At 40.6% G+C, this 18,717-nt stretch overlaps 1 protein-coding gene across 1 annotated transcript in view; it reads left to right on the top strand.

Moving 5' to 3' along the window:
- GRK4 (G protein-coupled receptor kinase 4) overlaps window positions 1–18,717 on the top strand; it is a 75,674-nt gene that overhangs the window by 22,822 nt on the left and 34,135 nt on the right. Inside the window, exons 5-10 of the mRNA XM_012655025.1 lie at window positions 5,637–5,737; window positions 9,189–9,281; window positions 10,442–10,505; window positions 13,604–13,744; window positions 14,946–15,104; window positions 17,547–17,737. Coding sequence (XP_012510479.1) covers window positions 5,637–5,737; window positions 9,189–9,281; window positions 10,442–10,505; window positions 13,604–13,744; window positions 14,946–15,104; window positions 17,547–17,737 — 749 coding nt within the window. The remainder of the gene's footprint in view (window positions 1–5,636; window positions 5,738–9,188; window positions 9,282–10,441; window positions 10,506–13,603; window positions 13,745–14,945; window positions 15,105–17,546; window positions 17,738–18,717) is intronic.

The following is an 18,717-nucleotide window of genomic DNA, read 5'->3' as shown; positions in this document are numbered from 1 at the left end:
AGCTACTTGGGAAGCTGAAGCAGAAGGATTGCTTGAGCCCAGGAGTTTGAGGTTGCTGTGAGCTAGGCTGATGCCATGGCACTCTAGCCTGGGCAACACAGTGAGACTCTGTCTCAAATAAAAAAAAAAGAATATCCAAAATACTTAAAAGTAAGGCAAGATTGTGTGTGTTCATTCTTGCATTTGTTTATCCCATCAGTCAGACATTCTTTGTTTTTCTTAGTTTTCTTAGGTTTCCTCTCACAATTACCAAATATTAAAATACAGCCAACTTTGACTAAGCGTGTTTGCTCACGTCTGTAATCCTAGCACTGTGGGAGGCCAAGGTGGGAGGATTGCTTGAACTCAGGAGTTTGAGACCAACCTGAGCAAGAACAAGACCCCATCTCTACTAAAAATAGAAAAATTAGCCAAGTGTTGTGGTGAGCGCCTATAGTCTCTGCAACTTGGGAGGCTGAGGCAGAAGGATAGCTTGAGCCCAAGAGTTTGAGGTTGCAGTGAGCTATGATGACACCACTGCACTCTAGCCAGGGTGACAGAGGGCATGGTGGCTCATGCCTGTAATCCTAGCACTTTGGGAGGCCAAGACAGGAGAATTGCTTGAGGCCAGGAGTTTGAGACCAGTCTGGACAATGTAGCAAGATCCCATCTCTATAAAAAATTAAAAAATTAGCTGGGCAGGGGGGCATGCACCTGTAGTCCCAGATACTTGGGAGGCTGAGCCCCAAGGATCACTCAATCCCAGGAGTTTGAGGTTGCAGCGAGCTATGATTGTGCCACTGCACTTTATCACAGGTGACAGAGCAAGACCCTGTCTCAAAAATAAATAAATAAATAACTAAAATAAAATAAAAGGATCATAACCAAAACCAAGTGTGATTTTTCCCAGGAATGCAAAATTGGTTCGATACCTGAAGATCAATTAATATGATATACCATATTAATAGAATAAAGGACAAAAAACCATATGATCATCTTAATAGACAAAAGCATTTGACGAAATCCACACTCCTTCATAATAAAAGCACTTAACAAACTAGGGGTAGAATGGAACTTTCTCAGCTTGATAAACAGTATCTGTGAAATACCCACAGCTAACATCATTCTTAAATGTGAATATTGGATGCTTTCCTCCGAGATTAGGAACAAGATGAGGTTGTGTGCTTTCACCACTTCTATTCAGTTGGAGGTTTGACTGGAAGTTCTAGACAGAGCAATTAGGCAAGAAAAAGAAATAAAAGGTGTTCAATTTGGAAAGCAGTAAGTAAAACTCTATTTGCAGATGACATGATCTTGTATATAGAAAATCCTAAGGAATACACACACAAAAAAAAACTATGAGAGCTAATAAATGAGTTCAGCAAAGTTGCAAAATTCTAGATCATGATACAAAATTCAGTTGTATTCCTATACACTAGCAATTAAAATCCAAAAAAGAAATTAAGAAAGCAATTTCATTTACATAGCATCAGAAAAGGAATAAAATACTTAAGAATAAATATAATAGAAGTGCAACACTTGTACTCTGAAAACTAGAAAGTATTGAAAAAATTACAGAAGAACTAAATAAATGGGAAGACATCCCATATTCATGGATGAAAAGAATTAATGTTGTTAAGATGGTTCCCCAAATTAATCTATAGATTCAATACAATCCCTATCAAAATCCTAGCTGCTTTTCTTGCAGAAATTAACAAGCTGATCTTAGAATTCATAGGAATATTCAAGAGACCCAGAATAGTCATAACATTCCTAAAAAAAAAAGAACATAGGTGGAGGACTCAACACTTCTCAATATTCAAACTTACTGCAAAGCTACAGTATCAAGACTGTACGATACTGGCATAAGGGCAGACATACAGGTCAATGGAATAGAATTAAACGTCCTGAAATAAGTTCATACATTTCGTCTTAGTTTGTTTTGTGCTGCTAAAACAGAATATCTGAGACTGGTAAATTTATAAACAACAGACGTTTATTTCTTACAGTTCTGGAGGCTGGTAAGCCTAATGTCCAGGGGCTTGCATCTGATGAGGTCCTTCTTGCTGTGTCATCCTATGGCTAAGGGACAAGAGAACATGAGCAAGACAGAGAGTGAGAGGAAAGGGGTGACCTCACCCTTTTATCAGGAACCCATTCCTGAGATAGCATTAATCCAATTACAAGGGCAGAGCCCTCATGACCTAATCACCTTATAAAGGTCTCACCTCTCAACACTGTTGCATTGGGAATTAATTTTCCAACACATGAACTTTGGGGAACACATTCAAACCATAGGATACTTACAGAGTCAGTTGACTTATGATAGGAGAAAGAACAGTCTTTTTAACAAATGGTGCTGGAACAACTAAATATCCACATGCAAAGAATCAAACTGGACCCCTGCCTTACAACATAAACAAAAAATTAATGCCAAATGTATCAGAGACCTAAATGTAAAAGCTAAAACCACATAACTTTTTTTTTATATATATATATATTTTTATTTCAGCATGTTATGGGGGTAAAGATGATTAGGTTACGTATGATGCCCTTACCCTCCCTCCCCCCCAAGTCTGAGCTTCAAGTGTGTCCATTCCCCCGGAGGTACGCAACTCACTCATTGTTTATGCATATGCACGTCCCCTCCTCCCCTCTCCCCCTCCGCCTGCCCAACATCTAATACATGCACTTAAATGCTGATCAGCTAATACCAGTTTGATGGTGAGTACATGTGATGCTTGTTTTTCCATTCTTGGGATACCTTGCTTAGTAGAATGTGTTCCAGCGCTTTCCAGGAGTATATAGGAGGTGCTATATCACCATTGTTTCTTAAAACTGAATAGTACTCCATGGTATACATATACCACAAAAACCATATAACTCTTAAAGGAAAAGCGTAGGTGTAAATCTTCAAAACCTTGAAATTGGGCAGTGACTTCTTAGATACGACACCGAAAGCACAAGGAACAAGAAAAAAAGGATAAATTGGACTTCAGAACTTAAAACTTTGTGCTTCAAACAGCACTATCAAGAAAGTGAAAGATAATCTGCAGAACAGGAAAAAGTATTTGCAAATCAAATGCCTGGTGAGGGTCTAGCCAGAATATATAAAGAACTGTTACAACTCTACAATGAAAAAGACCAATTTTTTTAAAAATAGGAAAGTAAATGTATTTTTTAACACAGAAAAATAAGCATATTTCTGCAAGATCCACCCCTCACTCCTTCATCACTACTGGACTTTTCTGTTAGTGTTTCCTGTGTCTAAAGTGTGAAAAAGCAAGGCACTGAATCATTTGGTAAATTTGCCCTAATAACTACTTACTTTGAAAAGTAATCCTTATTGCTTAATTTAAAGCTCTGAAAAAGTCTCAGTTCTGTTTCTGTTATGTTTGGCAGCAGGCCAGAAATACTATACCTTACCTTGCCATGCTTCAGTTGACTTGAGACTACCTTACCTCTCACTCATGGAGATTAGAAGCATTGCTTTTTCTTTCTGTAGAAATAAATGTTAATACAAAATTTTTCTAAGATACTGAAAATAGGATCTCTATTTGGAGTTAATCGTTAGATAATCTTAACAGAATCAACCTGCTATGTAGTTTCAGAAAAACTGAGACCTTATGAGGGGAAATGAGACAACTGAAATAGTGGTTTTTTTCCTAAGAAAATTTTGTCCTGTTTTCTGCTGTGCCCAATGCCTGAAACATTTTTTGAGTAAATGAATGACCAAACTCTTTTCTTGAATGGTAAAATGAATGGATTCATCTTATTCTTAGAATATCGTGGCCTTACCATGTAGAAGGAAACTGGACTCAGGAGTCCAACAGGGGGTGGGTCAGTATCTCCCTCTTGTTGCTGTGGGTACACACTGACACCTTTTGTGACTTTCTGTGCCTTTCTCATCTTCCATGAGGGTTATTCTGAGGCTAAATGAGGTAACATATATTAAAGTGCCTCAAATGTATTAGATAATTTAAAAGACACCTATTAATTATTAATTATAACAGTACTGTTTTTTAATGTGATTTTTCTCATTGTTGCATATTCCTCTCAATAGTTCAGCTTCTTTGAGGAAATAACTACTTTGATTTATAAAAAACACAAAGTTTTCCCTGGTAGCCTGGCTGTACCACAGTTAGAAATCAGCCTGCAATGCATTTCTTGCTTCTAATTACAAGTTAAGTGTAAAATGGAACGTGTTCTGGGTTTTTATTTTTTCACTGAATCTGGACAATGGTTTTCGTCATGTGTTTTCTTTTTCCAGAATCCTCTGGATGTTAAAGAGAGCGGGAAGCAGGCATCTAGGGGCGCTGTGAGTGGGGATGCAAAGCGATAGAACCTTTCTGGAGGGCAGTTTCACAATAAATATTAACATTTAAAATACATGTATCTTTTGAGCTAGCAATTCTGTTTTTAGTGGCAAAACTGGCAGTAGAATGTTCACTGGGGCAGGTAAAGCCACATACTGGAAAACCACACAGCCATTAAAGACAATATGGTAGTTCCATAGGTGTCAGCACATACTTACAAAACTATACATATATTTTTTCCCATTTATATCAGGAAAAAGAAACTGTATTCCTGAGGGTGTGTGTGTGAGAGAGAGTGTGATTTTTAATTTTTAATTGTGATTAAAAAACCACATATCATAAAATTTACCAGCCTAACCATTTCTAGTGTGCAGTTTAGTAGTGTTAAGTATATTCACATTGTTAGGCAGCCAATCTCTAGAACTTTTTTATCTCACAAAACTGAAACTCTGTACTCCTTAAACAACAATTCCCCATTTCCTTTTCTCTAAGCCCCTGGCATTCTACTTTCTGTCTCTGTGAATCTGATGGCTCTAGGGACCTCATAAATGGAATCACACAGGATTTGTCTTCCTGTGACTGGCTTATTTGACTCAGCATAACGTCTGCAGGGTTCATCTGTGTTGTAGTGTGTGTCAGAATTTCCTTCCTTGTTAAGGCTGAATAATAATCCACAATATGTATAGACTGCATTTTATTTTTTTTTGAGACAAAGTCTCTCTGTGTTGCCCGGACTAGAGTGCTGTGGCGTCAGCCTAGCTCACAGCAACCTCAAACTCCTGGGCTTAAGCAATCCTTCTGCCTCAGCCTCCTAAGTAGCTGGGACTACAGGCATGCGCCACCATGCCTGGCTAATTTTTTTTTTTTATATATATTTTTAGTTGTCCAATTAATTTCTTTCTCATTTTTTTTTAGTAGAGACGGGGTCTCGCTCTTGCTCAGGCTGGTTTCGAACTCCTGAGCTCAAACAATCCGCCCGCCTCGGCCTCCCAGAGAGCTAGGATTACAGGCGTGAGCCACCGCGCCCGGCCTATATACTGCATTTTATTTATTCATTCGTCCATGGACACCAGGGTTGTTTTCACCTTTGGGCCACAACAAACACAGATGTACAGACACCTTTTTGAGACCCTGCTTTCCATTTTGCACGTGCTCTGATATGCACAGGAAAAGGGCTGAACTCTGGAGAGTGGGACTGGGGTAGAGGGTGCAAGTGCCACTTTGACTTGTATTTTATACACTCTATGTTTTAATTTTTCTACAGTAAGCAGTAGGTTCTGTTTATGATTAGTGAATCATGAAATCACTAATTGTTATGTGTTTGGTTTGTACTCTGTTAAGTCGGCAGACCCCTTACCAGACATAATTCCAGATTTTATGAAAGAATGTAGATCGAGACTGAAGCAGAACCCTTGCAAAAAAGTCTTTGAGGAATGCACTAGGTAAGTGGTTCGTGCACAGCCCTACATGTATTATCAATAGCTAACCCCAAGACAGGGGGCTTACAAAAGGTTTCTCTGCATGAGACAAGTTCTTATCAGAGTACAGTTGACCCTTGAACAACGTGGGGGTCAGGGACACCACCTGGTAAAAAATGTGTGTATAGGCCGGGCGCGGTGGCTCACGCCTATAATCCTAGCACTCTGGGAGGCCAAGGCGGATGGATCACTTAAGGTCAGGAGTTCGAGACCAGCCTGAGCAAGAGCGAAACCCCGTCTCTACTAAAAACAGAAAGAAATTATCTAGCCAACTAAAAATACATATATAGAAAAAATTAGCTGGGCATGATGGCGCATGCCTGTAGTCCCAGCTACCTGGGAGGCTGAGGCGAGAGGATCGCTTGAGCCCAGGAGTTTGAGGTTGCTGTGAGTTAGGCTGACGCCACAGCACTCTAGCCAGGGCAACAGAGCCAGACCCTGTCTCAAAAAAAAAAAAATGTGTGTATAACTTTATAACTTTTATAACTTTATAACCCCAAAACTTAATTACTAATAGACTTACCAATAACATAAATAGTTGATTAACACATATTTTGTATGTTGTATGTATTAATATTAATCTACTGTATTCTTACAATAAAGTAAGATGGAGAAAAGAAAATGTTAAGAAATTCATAAGGAAGACAAAATATATGTACTATTTATGAAGTGGAAGTAGATCATCATAACGGTCTTCATCCTTATCATCTTCACGTTGAATAGGAGGAGGAGGAGGAGGGGGACCAGGAGGGTTGGTCTCGCCATCTCAGGATGGCAGAAGTGGAAGAAAATACCCATATAAGTGTACCTGCACAGCTCAGACCTATGTTGTTCAAGGGTCAACTGTACTTTCCAAATCAAAAAAATGATTGCTTTCTCTAGAAAGAGGTGAATGAAGAATAAGAATTACATATACACAAATGGCATGCTGAAACAGGTCATGTTGAGCCCCAGTATCTAGCATCCCTACGATGGCTCTGGGCTTCTCTGCACAGCCTCCCAAAATGCTTGGCTAGAACGAAAAGACTCCCAAATGTTTTTTCAGACCTAGGCACTTGCTGAAAATATCTTTTCTTTGGATCTTTGTCATATGGACAGGAAAATTTTAAGGCAGAGCACTCTGGCTAAATTCAGCTTCCTTATGCACACAGGAGGAAAGAATGCTTTCTGAGATGATCAGGCCCCGAACATGTAGTGCTTTGTGTATTTGTGTAGACTCATTTCACAGAGGAGGAAACTGAGACCCAGGTAGCCATGGACAAGTTTGTCCTTTACTCTGAGGGCAATTAGAGTGACGTATTCATTATGTGTATGTGGATTTTTTAGCGATAGGGTCTCACTCTGTCATCCAGGCTGGAGTGCAGTAGCATGATCATAGCTCGCTACAGCCTTGAGCTCCTGGGCATAAGCCATCCTTCTGCCTCAGCCTCCTGAGTAGCTGTGACTACAGATGCGCACCACAACACCTGGCTAATTTTTTTTTTTTTTTTTTTGTGGAGACGGTATCTCACTATGCTGCCCAGGCTGATCTCAAACTCCTGAGCTCAAGTGATCCTCCTGCCTTGACCTCCCAAAGTGCTGGGATAACAGGTGTGAGCCACCATGCCTGGCCAGAATTGCATATTTGACTCATGTGTTAGTACTTTTAAAGCTTTCTTGTGTACTTTTAATGCCCAAGGAGGTTTTACAACCTTGTCTCAGGGGTCGGGCATGGTGGCTCACACCTGTAATCTCAGCACTTTGGGAGACCAAGGCAGGAGGATCACTGAGCCCAGGAGTTCGAGACTAGCCTGGCCAATATAGCGAGATTCCGTCTCTACAAAAAATTTTTAAAAAATTAGCCAAGTGCGGCAGAGAGAGACCCTGTCTCTAAAAAAAAGGTATAAATAAATAAGTCTAGGCCTGATGGCTCATGCCTGTAATGCCAGCACTTTGGGAGGCCGAGGCAAAAGGATGGCTTGAGGCCAGGAGTTTGAGACCAGCCTGGGCAACATAGCAAGATGCTCCCCATCTCTAATAAATAAATAAGTGAATAAATAACCTTATTTTAGACTTATCTTGATGTTTTAAGTGGGACTCTGGACCATAGGGAGTTGAGTTCATTAATTCATTCAATAAATAATTTAGTAAGGGCCCTTATATGCTCAGCACTGCCCTAGACACTTGGACTATATTGGCAGATGTAACAGACAAACTTCCTATCTTCAAGCCACTTGTGTGGGAGGGAATGGCTCCCCCAGGCCTGTGCAGCTGCAGTGTGGCAGTGCTGGGGCTGGAACTTGTGATACTTTAATAATGTGGCTGCATTTAAGATAAAAACCAAGGCTTTCTCTCTATCCCTGGCATCTTTTTGAGGTATAGGAGCTCTGCACCCTGAGGAGCTGAGTGGTTTAGATACTTGTTTCCTTCAGTGAGAAATTCAATGACCAGTTGATGTCCCACAGATAAATGGTTTGTCTCTCATCTTTCTCCTAGCCAGGTGTGTGGCACTGGACTAGAATCCTTCCCTCTGTCCTCCAGCCTCCTCCTCTGAAAATGAATTAGAGTAAATGTTCTCTACCATTTTTAGTTTCAGGTCATCTTTTATTTGTTCTTGTTGAATATCCACGTTAGTGGAATTCTAGTGTTTATGATTTCAACTTCCTTTGCAAAAAGATGTTAGCTCTATTTGATAGCTTCTCTGGTGTGGCAGATAGGACAGGCATGGTCTTGATCTCTGATTACTAGTCTTGGGACATTGTGGTAAGAATTTCAGTTCTTCCTCCCTTCATCTGGGACGTCAGAGAAACCAGGAGGGGCCAGTCTTTCAGCCCGTATCTTTGTTCCTCATATCCCTCTCCTGGGCGTGTCCTAAATTCTGTCTTGTCCGTGTGCACTGAATGTAACACAACAGTAATACATGCTTTGGAGGAGTTAATCCGCTTGCCCCTCACAGTAACCCATGAGGTAGGTGAGGTTATTGTCCCTCTTTTACAGAAGGAGAAACTGAGTCCTTAGAGGTTGGGTAATTTACCACAGGTCCCTCAGCCAGTGAGTGGCTGAAGCAGGACTTGTGTAGTCTGTGCGCTTGACCTCTCTGCTGCTCTCCAAGTGACCCTTGCACTACAGCTTGCACGTGGGAGGCACGTTGCTTTATGACAGAGCACCTGGCACCCACACATCCCAAGAAGGGGACCATTGCTGTTTTCATATTTTCTTTTGTCATATTTCACTGCTGTTTTCATTGTTATTTCATGACTATTTTCACTGATAGCATTAAAACCTAATGTGGACTTCTGTAATGGAAAATATATTTAATTGTGTATAAAGATTGACTTTCACATATTCAGTGCTTATTATAATAATACACTAAAACACAGTTGTTTTCACATTGTAATGCAACAAATTTATATAATTGCATAAAATCATTTTCTAGAGTTGTCCATAACTATTTAAGAGAGAAACCATTTGAAGAATACCAAGAAAGCTCATATTATTCTCAGTTTTTACAATGGAAACTGCTGGAAAGGTATGTTCCGATTCAAAACTCAGTAAAAGCTGGGTGCAGTGGCTCCTGCCTGTAGTCCCAGTTACTCTCAAGGCTGAGGTGGGAGGATTGCCTGAGGCTAGAAGTTCGAGGCTGCAAGTGTGCTGTGATTATGCCTGTCAATAGCCACAGCACTTTAGCCTGGGCAACGTAGGGAGACTCATCTCTAAAAAGAAAACCTCAATAAAACAAGTAGTAACTTCTCATAATGCATACTGATTGATGTCTTGAGTTATATATGGTATTTTTGCACAGAAATTAGTGGGTATTATACAATTTCTTCTGATTTAATTGTCTCTGTTCTCTCTTTTTAAAATGGCAGTCAGGCTATTAGTGCAGTGGTTAGAAAATAAAACCTATCTTAGATTTTCTGTAATATAATATGATGCTGTAGGTGAGAGTGTACAGTCCAAGCCCCTGCTCAGTCCAAGCCCCTGCCCCTGCTGTGTGACCTCAGGCAAGTAACTCAGCCTTTATGAACTTCAGGTCCTTGTTGTGTAAATTAGAGGTAATTATAGAATCTACCTTGTTGGACTGTAGCTAGGATCATCTGGGAAATGTGTGTAAAATGCTTGTAGCATAATGTTTGGTGCACAAATAAGTGCTCAAAAAGTGTTAACTGCCTCTAGTGTTGTTACTACTATTATCGATTGATTGATTAAATTTCCAATTCTAGTCCATAGATGTTTCTTTTGAGATATTAGGTCTATAAACATCTCCTTGAGGTTCTTTCTTCAAAGGACAGCACTCTGTATATATGCCATTTTCCTCAACAGCTTCTGACAGGTTCAAAGAGGTATACTTAAGATTATGCTATGTCTTATAAGTTATAAACATAAATATTTCCTATTGTTGGCTGATTGTAAACCTGTCCTTAGTTAGTGCAGATAATTGGACTGTTCTGTCTCTTGCTTTGGTGTTTTCAGTAAATCTTAAGATTAATTAATTGCTCTTAGTGCAGGTAGAAAGCTGCCCCACTAGCAGGGGCCGCAGCCCCTTAGCACAGACACCCTTTGTCCTGGACACTCCTTTTGAGCAATGTGGTTCAATAAATAAGGCTAAGACAAGCACTGGGTAGGCTTTTCTGTTGTAAAATAACAATGTGATATGAGACCTGAAACTTTTTTTTTTTAATTGTTTAGGCAACCAGTAACAAAGAACATGTTTAGACATTACAGAGTTCTAGGAAGAGGAGGATTTGGAGAGGTGAGTAATGTGTGTGCCAGTTAAGAGCGGTACTTCTGTGCCAGTTAAGAGCAGTACTTCTAGCTAGGTATGTTTACCTAGGCAAGGCCATTGAAAGACATGGGCTTCAGGTAATGTATCAGCTTTACCAATAAATTTATTTTCTTATTATGCATTTAGGGAATAATTTTAGCCAACTGGGAGAATTAAGATGGAATTTTGAGCAAAAGGTACTTTGCTACAAGCTTTTCAGAAAAATCCCTTACCTTCTACTTCACAGTTCTGACAGAAGGTGGTTTCCTTTGCTGAATGCTCAGGCTCAGTTGGTGTGTCCAGATCGAAACATGACCCTGTTTCCATATTGTGAAATTTCCATTATTCCATTTCCATAATTTAAGACCAGCACCGAAATTCGTGTAGTACAGAGTACATTATTAAATATGCTTTTTTAACCCAACTCTGTTTGGACATACATGTACCTCACACCTACATCAAAAGATGTTTGAAAATGTGCCAATTTGGCAAAATCCTAAGTAAGCTACTCACAGACTCTTGAAAGATATTCTTTAGAGATGATGGCTCTCCTTGATAGAGACCACTGTAGCAGGTAAATAGAGAATAACATGCAGTTCTGGTTTGGTGATTTAAAGGGATGTTAATTACTTCATTAATTATCTGGAGTGATCATATTCAGTTCAACAATTTGTAAGTCCCCAAGAGCCAGGAGAGCTGTTGGGAAACTAACACTGCATGTTCAAGTCAGAAGCAGCTTAGACTGCTTGGATGTGATTTAAATCATGCCTCTTCCCATATTATAATTAAAAGCAAAAGCCACAAGCATTGCCTTAAAATTAATTAGAAAGCTAACCCAAGAGGCATTATACTATAAATGAGATCTGTTATACATTTGTAGTTTTACATGATATGGAATTGATCAACATAGGCATTACTTTAGGAGAATTAACAGTATTGTACTTCTGATACAATTCTGGAGATCTTTTAGAGCATTTTACCTAATCCAGCCGAATGCTTGTTGTGACCCCTTCATGAGAGATATTTCTATAAGAAATCCATCCTTTATTAGAATATGTCCTAGAACAGGAAAGTCATTTTCTCTCTTCAGCTCTTGCTACTCTGCCTTTCATGACCTCCAAGTTTAAAGACTCGGATTTTGTCAAAGAACAAAGGAAAAGACATTTCTGGGACATGGGTCTTGTGTTTACAAAAGAATGAAATTCTAATTATAGCCACATATAAGTTTTTTAAGCTTATCAATCCTACTAGGACTCAGTAGGGACATGTTAGCTGTTGTGAAAGACTCAATATATTTATGATTTTATAGATTACTTTTGAACACATTTACTTGGGTTTCCAGACAATTGATTGGATGAATGAATAACATGGTGGTTTTTCACAGACTTGTTCTAGGTGTATTATACTCTAAGTCTAGGCCCAGAGGGCAGTGAACAGTCAGTCCATTTCTACTCTGCATGCCGGTTGGAAGAGCCCTACAGACCTTTAATGCAAGGACAGCCTCTGTGCCCTTTCAATCCAGATTCTATTGTAATTGTGCGTTTTCTTTTTCCAAATGCTAACACTTCCAGTGGATTTGAAAGGGCAAACATAATCGGTCTTATTTTGTCAACAATAATTCTTTTGTTTATGCCTGAAGTCCTCCAAAATCAATTCATAGGGTCCTGAGGCAAGCACAGTGGGAAGGGAATTGGGTAGACATCTCTGCTTTCATGGTCTTAGAGGCAGCAGAGTGTAGTGGAAAGAGCACATACTTCAGAGTTACTGTTCCACCACTTCCAGCTGTGTGATCTTGGGTTCACCACCTTGACCTGGTCCTTAGCAACTGAGTTGTGAGGAGCAAATGAGCATTCATACCTAGTTGTTAGCCATGCCTGCCGCACTTAGCTGCTTTCCCTTCCCTTTCTTTGGCAATTCCACATAAAAGGATTTATCTTAAGTTAATGATAAAGAGATAGGAAGAGATCTATGGGCCAAGACTTAATGGTAGAAAAATGACTAAACAAATTTTGAAATAGTCATATTTTAGGAGAACATTTAAAGATGGGAATATAGTCACACTATAAGATTTAAAAAAGGAGGTTATGAAATGTCACCTATTCTACAATATGAGCCCGATTTTGCTGTAAAAGGCCAGGGTGGGGGGAGTATTTTCATTCTATTAATAAATGAAAAAAGAATCCTAGAAAAAATACAAAGTAGATTTGTAGTATCTTCCTTTAGTCTGTGTATTGCTTGGTTAGCAGCACTTGACCAGCTGACCTGACCCCCCACATGTGCATGAATATAGTACAAAGGTGACCTTAGAAGCCTATACAGCAAAATATTAACCCTAGTTATCTCGGAATTACCAGTGAGTTTTTGTCAATATAACATATCTTATATTTTGCTTTTACAGTAATCCTCTGTGTGGGATGTGGGGGTGTGTGTCTGTGTGGGGGTGTGTGGGGTGTGTGTGGGTGTTTGTGGTTGGCAGTGGGTGGGAGTCAGGGAAAACACAGTGGCCATACTTTGATGACCCAGAAGCCGGGGGACTGGTACCTGGGGTCTCATTGTACTGTTATCTCCACTTTTGTATGTTTGAAAATTTTCATGATGTGAAGTTAAAATAACATGTAAGTATTAATTTAAAAACTAAATAAATAGAATAAAGGTATTAAAATCTGTGAATTCTATGAAATATATTCCCTATATTCTTAAACTTTTTAATTATAAAATCAGGAATCTTTTTAGTTTCATATTTTAAAACTTTTGCCCTTTTACAAAAAGTAAAATAAACATATGGGGACCTATTTCAATTTAACAGATGTGCCATGATCACATATGCAGGCCACGTTCCGTTTGCACAGCTCTCAGAGTTTGGGGAGTGCCCCATTGCGTTCGCTTTGTCCTCTTGGCAGCCTGTTGTAGGTGAGGAGAGGAGGTGTCTGCTCACAGACGGATATGTCCATGATGCAGATGGCCTCAGCTCATCAGATGCTGCTGCCTGTTTCTACCAGAGAGGGTTCTCAGAGAGAAAACAGTTTTCTTTGTGAAGTCTAACAAATGTACAGAAGCCTCTTTTTCTTTTTTTTTTTTTTTACTAGGTTTGTGCCTGTCAAGTACAAGCCACAGGAAAGATGTATGCCTGTAAAAAGCTAGAAAAAAAAAGAATAAAGAAGAGGAAAGGTGAAGCTATGGCTTTAAATGAAAAAAGAATCCTAGAAAAAGTACAGAGTAGATTTGTAGTAAGTATCTTCCTTTAGTCTTCACCGTGTATTTCTTGGTTAGCAGCACCTTGGCCAGCAGACCTGCTGCTAAACTACTCTCGTGCAAGCCATGGAAGCTATTTGGTGTGTTTCTTAATTTAGCTTATGTGGGGTTTTGCTGTCTCTTGCTATTAACATGTGATGGGTACTGGGAACAGCTTTGTTTTTAGTAACAGCCTTCTTCTTTCTTATTTACATCTTATGAAAATGAAACCGTAGTGATCCTGTTCCTAATTTCTGGTTTGTTGTGATCTGTTGTCCACCGTCTCCCATTCTGTTAGTTACTCCTGATACCTTTTTCCAGCTCACAGAGGATTGTCTAGTTCCGTTAACTAACTTGGTATCTCCTGGGGAAGGGCCCTCTCCTTGCTGTCAGCTTCCAGTCAGCTGCTCTGGCCGGCAGGGAGCACTGTGACCTGTATGTGCTTGAGGACACTTTCGCTATCCCTTCTTCTCATGTGGGCATCTTCTCCTTGGCCTCAGTCTGTTTTTCATCTTTTTCCTTTTTTCTGACACCTGGAAAGTTTACTGCCAGGCCCTCACCTAGCATATGCCAATTATATGAAGCCTCAAATTCCACCTTCACTGTTTCTGATAAGGACAGAATATCCGGTGGCAGTATGAGTGTGAGCTCAAAGGAGCAGTTCCGGCTTTAGGCTGTACATTGTATAATGTGGTTTTCATCTCCAAACCTAGTTTCTCTCCACCACATTGTATATTTCCTCTAGCACCTTCTGCAGTACGAAGGCTGCCTAAAGGCAGAGCGTGGACAATAATTCATAAAACGATTTGTAGTGTTAGAGTTATTTCCTCAAAGCCATTTAGTTCTTAACACTGAGGTCAATTGCTTTGTGCCGGTGGACAAATGTTCCAAAACTGTACATATTCACAGCCAGCATCTGAATTTAATAGCTTGGGTTTGTATGTATGATATGTCAGTTTCACATGCAGTTACATGAAAATCTTTAATAAAATAGGCTCATCTTGGAGTTGCAGTGAACACATTTGTATAGCTACCCTGAAACATAGAAATCCACAAACTAGCTTTCTGAAAGGAGCATATGTAGTACTTACAGTTTATTCCAATTTAAATATTTGGTTTCTACATTCTTAACCTCTCCTAAGGAACCTAGCAATATTTTTCTTCATCTGTGATTCTGTTTTTTCTCCCTACTTCCAGTCAATTGCAGGTCCTGACCTGTCCTTGTGTCACATTCATCCGCACTGCCTCCCTGACCCTCACGGCGGCACCTCCCCATGGAGCTCCTGTCTCTGCCTGTGCTCTCACCCTCAGTCTGTTCTCCATGGAGCAGTCCGGGCCATCTGCGGAAGAGTTCAAGTATTTGCACACTTTCCTGATTAAAACACTCCAGTGGCCACCTATCACACTAAGAATAAAATTAGACTCAGCTCCAGCCTTTCAGGAACCGAGGGACTTGGCTCCTGTAGCCTCAGTCACCCCATGTCATCCCAAGCTCTGCTACATCAAGCCTGGGCCCTGGGGTACCCTCTGCCTGGAGCATTGATCCCTCATTTTCTTATCCTTGGATCTCATGTCCTTCAGGCATTTCTGTGTCAGTAACCTGTCACTCTTTTGATGTTTTCTTTGCATTCATTCTGTTCGTCTGTCACATGCCCAGGCCTCCCCCACCACTACATGAGAGCAGAGCCTAGAAGAAGGCTGGCATGGTAGAAGGTTCTCAATATTATTTTCATATGTATTGAGGGAATATCAAATGAGTATTCACAAGAGGACAGAAAGTAAGGGATCCTGTTAACCCAAGGGAAGGACTAGTGAGAATTCTTGTGGTTTAATTCTGTGGTCTGTTGCATGCCAGCTAGTGACCACAGTGAGCAGTGAGGGACCTCCCTGGACACTTTATCCCCTCCTCTCCTCCATTCTCAGTACTTTCTCCCCTCAACCTGCAACTGGCACTTTCTCTCTATTTTAATACATCGTGACCAAGTTGGATTTATTCTAGGAATAAATTAATATAATTTATCATATTATCAGAATAGTGGGAAAAAAACATATGGTCTTCTCAATAGCTGCAGGAAAATCTTTTGATAAAATTCACTATCCAGTCATGATGAAAAACTCTAGGCAAACCAGGTACAGAAAGGAACTTCCTTTAAATGTCTCTAGCACGTCATACTTAATATGAAAATATTGAAAGCTGTCCCCATGAGATCTGGATGAGACTAGGATAACTGCTGACCATTTCTCTTTAATATTGGATGTTCCAGTCAGTGCAATAAAATATGGGAAAAAGTGAAAGGGATTAAGGTTAGAGAAAAGGGAAAAAAAGGTAGAAAAAACATTATTTCCAAACAACATCGTTGTATATGGAGACAGTCCCAGACTTTCTAGATAACCTGTTGAGCAGCGGTCCCCAATCTCTTTGGCACCAGGGACCAGTTTCATGGAAGACAATTCTTCCATGGATTGGGGGAGAGGGGCAGAGCTCAGGTGGCAAATTGGCAAGCGATGGGGAGCAGCTGTAAATACAGATGAAGCTTCACTCGCTCACCCACCCACCACTCACCTCCTACTATGCAGCCCCCCAGTTCCTAAGTTTCATGAAAGACAATTTTTCCATGGACCTGCAGAGCTCTGTGGCCCAGTCCCTAGGAGGGACAGGGGTTGGGGACTGCAGCTATTGAGGATGCAGCCAAGTGATTAGATGTGAATCAGCCACAAACAATTGGAAAATGAAAATTTTGTTGATACCATTTATAATAGCATCAAGAAACATCAAAATCTAACCAAAGGCCAGGTGAGATGGCACACACTTATACTCCCAGCTACTGAGGAGGCTGAGGTGGGAGGATCACTTGAGACCAGGTGTTGGAATCAAGGTTGGGCAACATAGCAAGACACCATCTCTTAAAAAAATCTAGGCAAAGATCTGACCGAAATGTGTTAAGACTTCTACACTGAGAACTATAAACTGGTGTTACAAGAAATTAAAGGAGGCCTAAATAAATGGAGGGAGACCATGCTCCTGGATTGGAAAACTCAATGTGAAGATGCCAGTTCCCCCCAGTTGATCCATAGATTTAATGAATTAAATGCAGTCCCAATCAAAGTCTCAGCAGGTTATATGTATTAATTCACATACAAACCAATAGAAAAGTGGGCGAAAACTTGAATAGGCATTTCACGAAAGAGGATGATCCAAATGACAAATAAGTTTATGAAAAAGTATGACAACTGTCCCGTGTATTAGCATATAAAGAGACATGGAAATTAAAACCACAGTAAGAGACCACCTGACTCATGCCTGTAATCCTAGCACTCTGGGAGGCCAAGGCAGGAGGATTGCTCAAGGGCAGTAGTTTGACACCAGCCTGAGCAAGAGCAAGACCCTGTCTCTACAAAAAATAGAAAAATTAGCCAGGTGTGGTGATGCACATCTGTTTTTCCAGCTACTAGGGAGGCTGAGGCAGGAGGATCATTAGGGCCCAGGAGTTTGAGGTTTCAGTGAGCTGTGATGATGCCATTGCACTCCAGCCTGGGAGACAGAACAAGACCCTGTTTCCCCCACCAGCCCCCAAAAGAAAGTCCCCTCCTTTTGATATGGAGCTGCAGTAAGATCTTCAATAGGTGGAGGTCCAGGAGGCACACACGAAGCATGGTGTACATTTCTCTGAAGTATATAGTATTCAGGTGTTCTAATTCTAAATCTAACACAGATTATTTGAATATTGTTACCAAATAGAGTAAATCACCAATGAATGAGTTTTTTGTGTTTTGTTCTTATGATGTCGCTGTCTTTAGGTTAGTTTAGCCTACACTTACGAAACCAAAGATGCCTTGTGCTTGGTACTCACCATTATGAATGGAGGGGATTTGAAGTTTCACATGTACAACCTGGGCAATCCTGGCTTTGATGAGCAGAGAGCTATTTTTTATGCTGCAGAGGTGTGTTGTGGCTTGGAAGATTTACAGAGGGAGAGAATTGTATACAGGTAAGGAGGGTGCTGCCTGAAGGAACTATAAGCCTTACAGCTGCATCTCCCCTGCCCTGGGCTTCCCCTGGCTCCACTGGCTGCTTGCAGGCTGGGCGGGAGAGCAGCAGCTGGGGGCCCCTCAAAGGTGATTTCTAGGGGTGGCATTCACACTGTTGGAAATACGGCGAGAGGTGAGCCCTGGTTTTCTTTTTAGTTTCTCGTTAATTTCTAATAAATTGTCAATTTGAAGCAAAAGTTTGTCTTTTACTTATTAAGTTGATAAAATAAAGGTAGTGCTAGTCACATAAGCATGAGAAGAACCCATTTCCAAGACTCTTAGATATTTTGACAGTTCTGATAATGATATTGATTATGTCCCACCAGAATAACGTAATTAAATGTTTTGAAATAATAGTTTCTTTTTTTACATTTTATAATTCAGTAAAGAAAATAAAATTAAACTCAATAGTTAATTTAGCATAAGCAGTATATTTAATTTTTGAAAAATAGTTCCTCCACCTAGCCTTTAAATGCTGGAGTTCCTGGGCCGGAGTCTCTGCTCAGTCGCTCTGCCTGGCAGTTTCCCATGTTCCCTTCTGTGGGCTCATCTATCACTGACAGTCAGCCTTCATATTGATGGGTTCTGCATCATGAGTTCACCCAACCACAGATCAAAAATATTGAGGAAAACAGGCCGGGCGCGGTGGCTCACGCCTGTAATCCTAGCACTCTGGGAGGCCGAGGCGGGCGGATCGTTCTGAGCTCAGGAGTTCGAGACCAGCCTGAGCAAGAGCGAGACCCCGTCTCTACCAAAAAATGGAAAGAAATTAATTGGACAGCTAAAAATATATGTAGAAAAAATTAGCCGGGGATGGTGGCATGTGCCTGTGGTCCCAGCTACGCAGGAGGCTGAGACAGTAGGATTGCTTGAGCCCAGGAGTTTGAGGTTGCTGTGAGCTAGGCTGACGCCACGGCACCCGCCCCAGGCAAGAGAGTGA

Source organism: Propithecus coquereli, unplaced genomic scaffold, assembly GCF_000956105.1.
Source record: "Propithecus coquereli isolate 6110/MARCELLA unplaced genomic scaffold, Pcoq_1.0 Scaffold459, whole genome shotgun sequence".
Taxonomy (NCBI): Eukaryota; Metazoa; Chordata; class Mammalia; order Primates; family Indriidae; genus Propithecus; species Propithecus coquereli.
Note: the sequence above shows the minus strand (reverse complement) of the source record. Positions and strands in the feature narration are given on the sequence as shown.